This window comes from Lithobates pipiens, unplaced genomic scaffold, assembly GCF_037356315.1.
Source record: "Lithobates pipiens isolate NorthernLeopardFrog02 unplaced genomic scaffold, aLitPip1_a1.2 Scaffold_22, whole genome shotgun sequence".
NCBI lineage: Eukaryota > Metazoa > Chordata > Amphibia > Anura > Ranidae > Lithobates > Lithobates pipiens.
The window spans coordinates 117,214,891-117,223,373 of NW_027507784.1; the positions used below are offsets into that span (position 1 = coordinate 117,214,891).

Consider the following 8,483-nt stretch of genomic DNA (forward strand, 5'->3'; position numbering starts at 1 on the left):
GACCCTTTTCCAGTGCTGGCTCCATTAAGAGCCAAACACACTCTCCTGTCATGTGAATTGAATGCAGGGAAACCTGCATCCAATTCCCATAAGTGTGAACCCAGCCTTTTACCCTCCATAATACATAAATCAACAAAAACTGTGAAATTAAATATGCAGGCTGAGACTGCCATTTACTATTACACAGCAGGCTTTGACTTCATGTGCTGCTCCTGGGACACCCATCACTCTCTATCTGTGAAAATAAATATCTTATGCAATAAATGTGCTTAACAAGTTATACAAAATCAATAGATCAATACATTTAAGTATAATGTGTGTGGGTAATGTCTGTCACACATTCTGTAACCAGAAGTATGGCGCGAGTCCCTACCCAGAGATGATGTCAGCTAAAGTTGCATCATGATGATGCGGGCCTAGCTTCAATGCATTTCCACCTGATTGGTCATCCTCGGGAAGCTGTAACGCAACTTCTTCTGACATCATCTCTGGGCGGGGACTCGTGCTGCACTTCTGGTTATGGAACATGTGATGGCCTATACCCCCACATGCAAACAAATGCTGTATACACCAGGGCCTGGTTCAAACAGCACTTAAAATAGTGTATATCAATATTTTTTTATACAATAAACTTTCCGTGTGGTTTTACACTATGAGATTCTCTTCCTGTCATCCTACCCTCTGAGTGGCAACACCGAGTTATCGAGCAGAACTGGGCGAATCCAGGAGGAGCTGAGCAATGAAGGGGAAATGCCACACAAGCTCTGTTGACCACACTAGCGATCGGTGGCCATATCTATTTGGTGAGTGCAAGTCCATGTGGGGCACTACATGCACAGTGGAATAGAGCACTACTTTTTAACTATTAAAGAGCACCATCACTTTGTCACTCGAGTCGGGATGATCAATGTGGGACTTTGCATTTGGCACTTATATTTAAATGTATTGATATTTTATAGATTTTTTAAATAACTTTCTATGCACATGTATTGCATAACATATTTATTTTCACAATTTTGTTGATTTATGTATAATGGAGGGTATAATGTGGTATTTTTTTTAGTTTTTTTTTTTCTTCAATCAATTGTCTGCGTCTGGGCATCATGTAGTTGCATTGCTGCTGCCATCTTCTTTCAGGTCTGCCATCTTCTTTCTTTAGCCATTCGTCAGCTATTGATGATTTTAAATTGTTTCAGCATCCAGCTTTTAGCATGCACCGCAGTTAGTAGCCAATTTAAAAAAAAGAATGGCTAATAGAAAGAGAAAGAGGTTTTAGTATACACGCAAAGTCTCTTCTGCCAATGTGCCAATAGCTTTTTAAATTTTAGTTTAGTCCCCCTTTAATAAAAGCTTCACGCTTAAAAAGATTTAAAAAAAAGACTTTTGATACTACACCATGTTAACTCTTATATGATATTTTAGTGATTAGATTTACATCTATTTAGTAAAGAGTGTTCATATATGAACAATCTAAGTTAAACACAATTTACATACACTTAAAACATGGGCATGCACATAAAACTGTTTAAAAAGGTAAATGTTACAAACGAAAATGTTATCCCTGTGTGCTCATATCACATATGCAAATAGTGATTTTAAGAAATGTGCCTCCTGCCTTTATTTTAGCTTACACATTCCCTTGTTGGCTCCTTGGCTTACGGGATAGGGAGCTTGGATAGAGGCAAGACCAATCATACTTTTAGTTCCTGATGCTCCTATTTACATATTCATTTCCCAACTCTTTGTAGGTATATATGCAACATCTAAAAATTTGCTTACCATGTCGGATGTGCTTGTTGCTTGCAGTGATGGAGAGACTATTTGGTCATGTGGGAGTTCACTAAAGGCTATTCAGACCTAGTTGTCTTAAACAGAGTATTTTCAAAATGTGTAAAATTCTCTATGCAATACCAACCACATATAATATACCAGGCCAATTAGGTGTACAAACAAACCTGACCCTTTTTCGTAACATCTACATAGTGAAAGTTTGTTAAAACAGGTAACATGCATCTAGTATACAGGAGGGAATATTTCGTTTAGACTTGTGCACAACGGAAAATTTCGTTTAGTTTCGGTTCGTTGTCATTCGTAAAATACATCATTTCGTTCTGTTATATTTGTTATGTTACGTTAATACGTTTTCAGATAATTCGTTATTATTCGTAGAGTGTCGAATTCATTCGTTCGTATTCGTTGAAATTCGCTATTTATGTATATATAGACATTCGTGATAATGATTCGTAGTTTGGAAAGTCGTTTGTTTATTGAATCTTTTAACACACACAATGACAACGTCTCTTCTCCTCGGCTTAAATACAATACAACAACCTTCTAACTCAGTTCTCAGGAATGCACTTTGCCAGTAATCCATCCTCCGGCAAAAAATTAATTAGCTGATTGGACTATAAGATTTACTTTGAGCTGACCTTTTGTTTCATTAGATCTTTAAAGAATTTACGGAATCATGTCGAATTCATTCTAATTCATTCGTTATATTTCTTTATATTTGTTGTTGTTCATTATTTTTTTATTCGGACATTCGGATGCATCCGAATGTCCGAAAGATGCAAAATTCGGCCGAATTTTATTTTGTTACAAAACGAATTGCACAAGCCTAATTTCCTTTGCTTTACAGTCAGAAAAGACCCAAGTTGTAATTCAGCAATATGTCAGCATAGGATGTCTCTGGAACCTGTCATAGGTAGCAGGGACCAGAAGAGACATGGTGTGTGTCTGTGGGAGAGCACCCAGATGCTGAGACCCTAGGGTGGACAACCACTTGAATGAGAGATACGGAGAGTTCAATGGGGGCAGATAGAGAAGAGAAAGTGGTTCCCCACAGTGAGCAGGCAGGGAGAGATATCTTGGGCAGTCTGCTTAACAAACTCTCTGGGAGCTCCCCACAGGAAAATTCTGACCTGGAAGAGACAGAGCTGATTAGATAGACAAGAGGTTTGGAACCAGCTCTCCGTTTAGTATCCAGTTTGAGCTCTTAAAGTTCATGCTAAGAGATAAGCATAATTTATTGCTTTCATCTTGCTGTCTGGCAGGGCATAAACCATTACAAACTGTTTGAGAGGATATATTCAGACCCAGATATCTGGAGTAGACTCATCCGGATCAATTTTATAATATATTTATCTGATAACAAAAAGTGCTCAGCTAGAAAGTGCTACTGGATTTACTGAATTAGACCTCCCTCACATTAGGATTCATAATTGAGTAAAGGTGACTAAACATCTTGAGACATCCAATAAAATAATTTATTGTTTTATAATTCTCTATTCCCTTTACATGGGAGGGTTGTCAACCAGAAAGTGGAACAGAATTAACAGTTCCCAACAAAATATAGTAATGCTCTCCTGCAAAGAATGGAGATGTTAGGCACCATGACATCAATAGATTTTATTTATCCAGTAAAGAATTGCCTTGACTGAACATACTGGGAGTCAAAGGGGAATATATCTTCCAAAAATTTGAGAAATTGGAAGGCATGACTCAGCACAACCCTCCAGTAACCGATCTCCGATATGAAACAATTGTTATGCACATAAGAAAAGTTAGTCATTAATAAGAATATTTGAAACATTCCTGGAGCTAAAGAAAATGTTGATAACCTAGAGAACACATCAAGACGTAATAACTTGAGACTGGTGGGGCTGTCAAGGTCCATGGTGTGCTGGAAGTTAGAGCAGTTTCTGAGCAATAGCCTCCCAGAAATGCTAGCTGTGAGAAAAAGGAAATCTATCAGTTGAAAGAGAGCATAGTGTGGGCCCTATTTTGGAAAAAACTCAGAATGGTTATTTTCATACTTTTAAGTTTTCAGCTTGAAGTGATAGAAGCTTACAGGAGGATTCCAGATTTATTTTTTTGAAGGGGTAAGGCTCGCTTTACACTATTTTGAAGATTTTTGCCCCAACTTGAAGCAATGCCTGTGTATTCTTGAGGTCTATGGACCTCAAGTCGCATCAAAGTGGGACTAAAGTAGTGCAGGGACTACTTTGAATTCGCTGCGACATGAAGTCGCACAGATTTGAACGGTACTCATTGGAAATCATGGGGTAGCTGAAACCGAGCCTAAAACAGCTTTTGTTTCATTACTAGTCAGGTGAAATGACTAATGATAACAAGAGAAAGCTGTTTGCCCCAGTCTGCTGAAACCTGGCTGGGAAAAAAAAACATTTCCCTACTGTATCCAGCCAAATTGCATTTTAAACAGATTAAGCATTAAAATACTTTGATGATCTAGCTTCTTTACTAGAATTCTTGACCTGAGATTGGGAAAGTTTAAAGTGAATGGGAAACAGAGGATAGGTTCCAAGGTTGGGATGATTAATAGGGAATTTAACTTATTAAATTTAATGAATTTAACATATATCATAAAAAATAGGAGGATTGCATTTCCCATCAAACAGATAGCATACTCTAGGATATGCCAGAAGGCAAAAACTGACTTATTTTATGCCTATAAGAGACACGATTATTTTCTCCAGAGGTGAGCAACCTTAAGAGAGGGTGGGTTATGGCAGTGTTTCTCAACTCCAGTCCTCAAGGCGCCCCGACAGGTCATGTTTTCAGGCTCTCCATTATTTTGCACAGGTGATTTGATCAGTTTCACTGCCTTAGTAATTACCACAGCCCTTTCATCTGAGGGAAATCCTGAAAACAGGACCTGTTGGGGCGCCATGAGGACTGGAGTTGAGAAACACTGGGTTAAGGAGTGGTGAATACTCTGTACAGTGTGAAAAAAAGAGGCATAGCAATGTTAAATGTTAAAAAAGGGCACATCTATTGAACCCGTGATGTAGTCAAAAAAGGATTATTTTTAATTCTTGGTGTGAGAATAGAATACATATGGAAATAAATTTGAGACCAGAGTGAAAATTCCCTGTTTTTTAAATCAAAATTTATTTATTGAAAAATATTTTTTCATGTTATTTTTACAAAATACATACAGCATGAATATAATAAAATTCTTATTAAGCTCTTTAAACCAGTCTCCTGTTCATGGGGGTGCACTAGAGACCCAGTACATCTCAGTTATCCTGTGGGCTACAAACAATGACCTTGTAGCAGCCACTGAAAGTATCTGGGTCTAAGCCAAAAGCATATGAATAATCCAAGGCACATGTGAGCAGGGAGTTTTTAGTCTCAGTACGAATGAGTCTCAGTATCTTACCCACTCTGAGCATCTCCACAGGAAGTGCACCAAATCCTCTGGAGCAGACCCAGTTAATCCCATTTCAAAAAGAAAAGCAGGGGTTCTTTATGCCCTTTGAAGAGTAAAAAACTGTTATGCTGTGTACACACAAATGGACTTTTCGACATACTAGATCCGACGGAATGAATCAGTCGCATATTATGATCGTGTTTGGGCTCCAGTTGATTTTTTTCCCCCAAAAGTCAGATGGACCTAGAAATAAAACATGTTTGAAATCTTTCAGACGGACTCGAGTCCGGTCAAAAAATCCATACGCCTGTATGCTAGTCTGACGGACGAAAACCGACGCTAGGGCAGCTATTGGCTACTGGCTACTGGCTATGAACTTCCTTATTCTAGTCCGGTCGTACTTCATCACGTGCTTGTGTGTGGCCAAGTCCGTTCATTCGTAAAGTCCCTCGGAACTCCGCCGAAAGTCCCTCGTTAAGACTGTCAGAAGTAGTCCGTCAAAAACTCTGGTCGTGTATACACGGCATTAGTCTATGCGATAATGGCAAAGAGACTGCTTAGACATTTAAATAAATGGTTCCCATATCATCCCCCCGATTTTTCTTTACAACATATTAAATGGCTCCCAAATGACTTGTATTGCACATGCGTGTGCAGGACAGAAATTATACCTTTAGTATCTTCTGACCCAACCAACTTATCCAGACTTCCCATGTCATTGAAAATCAGAGAATTAGTGCCACTTTGAGCTTGTATTGTGTGTCTGAGCTGTAGATATTGGAATAAAAAGTTTATGCCCTGCTTATTTTCATCTTGTGGTTGCTGAAAAGATTTAAGATAGTCGGCCCTGTACATCTGCTGAACAGATCCAATACCAACTTTGAGTTTTGAAAACCCTGAAGATTATCACATTCAGAAAGGGCAATATTGTCCTAAATAGGAGTGAATATTGTAAAACCTGTAATACCCATGTATTGTTTACAAAAAAACTGACATGGCTGTTGGAGAATACATTTTTTTAGACCTGGCATTAGAACAGCTGACTTGCCTAATACATGAAAAGAAGAACAAACACCCCAGTGTAAAACAATCCCATTAATTTTGAGAAAAAGTACATTTTTATTTTTTTTTGTTAGTGGTATGGTGATAAAGTGGAGTCCTCATTTCATATGTCAATTAAGGGTAATTGTAGACTTGCGCTAGGGTTATTTTATAAAATTGATCATGAATGGGTGAAAGACTGATTTAATAGGCTGGAAAGGTTTATTGTATGGATGAGAAATGATAACTATTTAGATAATATATATATATATATATATATATATATATATATATATATATATTAAAACTTCCCTATATATTTATTTATTTGCACAAAATGGATGGCGAGTTGATAACCCCAAGTATTTGAAGTACTTTTAGGGAATTGCTTAATTATTCAGCAATACTCTACAAATTAGTTCTATTAGGCATCATATGCCAAGGTTTTTAATTATGGAACTGTATACAGTCAAATGACATAGAAAGCAGTAAATATATAGATCAATTCCCAGTGCTTCCGTTTATAATAGCGAGGCTGTTTTTGTGTTTTTTTTGCTTATTTGTATGTTTACTGTAGTAAGAGAAAGCAAATAGGATGTTTCTGTATAATAAAGGTTGCTCCTTCTCTTGCAGTCCCCACCTTCCTTCTTGATGGCTTATGGTTTAATTTCTCCGAATGTGATCTGGTCAAATGTGCTTTATCTCTCCAAAAGCCAGACTGCCTCATATTCACTGTAAATATACAGTATGCTTATTAACCAGTTCACATACCCATCCACTTCCATTTATCCCCTTGACCTTACTTCTTCTTCCTGAGTGCTCTGGTTAAGCAATTATTTGGCAGTAAGTGGAATAGAGGAAGTAAAATAAGCTCATCCTTAAATATTATACAGGATACTGACTTTATTGCACACCTTACAAGTATTTTAAGCAGGACACACTGGTAAGTCTATCTAGAAAGTCAAACAACATATTGAAATTTGATTATGTCTCTACACAGGGGTTACACAGATGAAAAAACAGAAGGATTCTGCTTTTTGTGAGGAAGATGAAGAAAATAACAAGGATGAAGATGATGAGTGTGACCATTGAATACTTGGCCATTTTTTGTATTGAAGTATAAGAACTATAAAATGCTGATAATTTTGTCACCTTACAGAATTCCAGGAGGCATTTTATCTCTCAGCTATGTGTGGTGTTTTTTAAGCAGAATCTCTTTAATGAACTTCAGAATTTCAACGCACATCATCATTATAATCTGATACAGAATGAGAAATATTGTCAGGTCATCCATATTTCATGCATTACTGGTTTAATTGTACTCTTCTTATTGCTAACTTGCTAAATGGTGTTGAGAAGACAATCGTGTAAATAGTGCAAATATTAAAACTGCTATATAAATAAACATTTAGAAAAAAATCCAACTGATTAAAAACTACTAGTTATTTTAATGCAATAACTTCTATGTTTACATCATTGGTTATGTATGAAGGCCTAATTGTTTTTTTATTTTACTGTGGCTATAACTACAGTACAACACACAATACTTACAACACCACATTCGTCTATCCTATGGGTGGCTGAGATCCTGGTGATATATTATTTACAATTCTAATGTAGCCATACACAAGAAAAGGGCAAGTAGACACCGTTGTTGGATATTCAGGTGGCTCTAAAGACAATCAGTATATGCTCATAGAATCTTTAACATCTTAAAGTATAACTTAGGGCAAACATTTTTTTTTTCATATTGGTTGGAGTGGAGAGATTTTAGAACACTTGTCAGTCTTTATTGCTGTCTGTGTCCCCGTTAGGAAGATTCATCCCCTCGATTTGTCCTGTTTACCATTATCATTGAAAGTAAAAGAAAATCCCAAATTTTGGGTTGTCCCCAGAAAAAAAAAATAGAGGGGTAATCTAATGAAGACACTAGTTCTGGTGACCTGGGAGTCCCCAAGGATTCCCCTTAATTTGCACGGACTTCCTCTCACTTCCTGTTTTGGCTATGGGACAAGAAGTTAAGATAAATCTTTGCAATGGGACACAGATGGCTAAAAAATCTGACAGGGGTTACAACCCTCCCTTGCCCCATCCAAAATGAAAAACATTTTTTTGCCTTTGGTTCTACTTTTAAATAGTTTATTTTAAATTGCCAGCTTTTGTTAGAATAATATTAAAGTTCCTTATTTGGGCACATTCTGTTGTGTGGTGATAAATCCCTCCTAAATGTGCTCCTGGGTTCTCACCTAGTCGTTTGTGTTCCTGGTGG

At 37.2% G+C, this 8,483-nt stretch overlaps 1 protein-coding gene across 2 annotated transcripts in view; it reads left to right on the plus strand.

Annotated features, from left to right (window-relative positions):
- The window catches only part of PPP1R1C (protein phosphatase 1 regulatory inhibitor subunit 1C), a 148,258-nt gene extending 140,620 nt beyond the window's left edge, over window positions 1-7,638 (plus strand). For both annotated transcript variants that reach the window (XM_077448127.1, XM_077448126.1), the window contains one exon: window positions 7,215-7,638. In XM_077448127.1, the coding sequence (XP_077304253.1) occupies window positions 7,215-7,306 (92 nt within the window). In that variant the 3' untranslated portion in view covers window positions 7,307-7,638. The remainder of the gene's footprint in view (window positions 1-7,214) is intronic.
- Window positions 7,639-8,483: the final 845 nt, after the last annotated feature.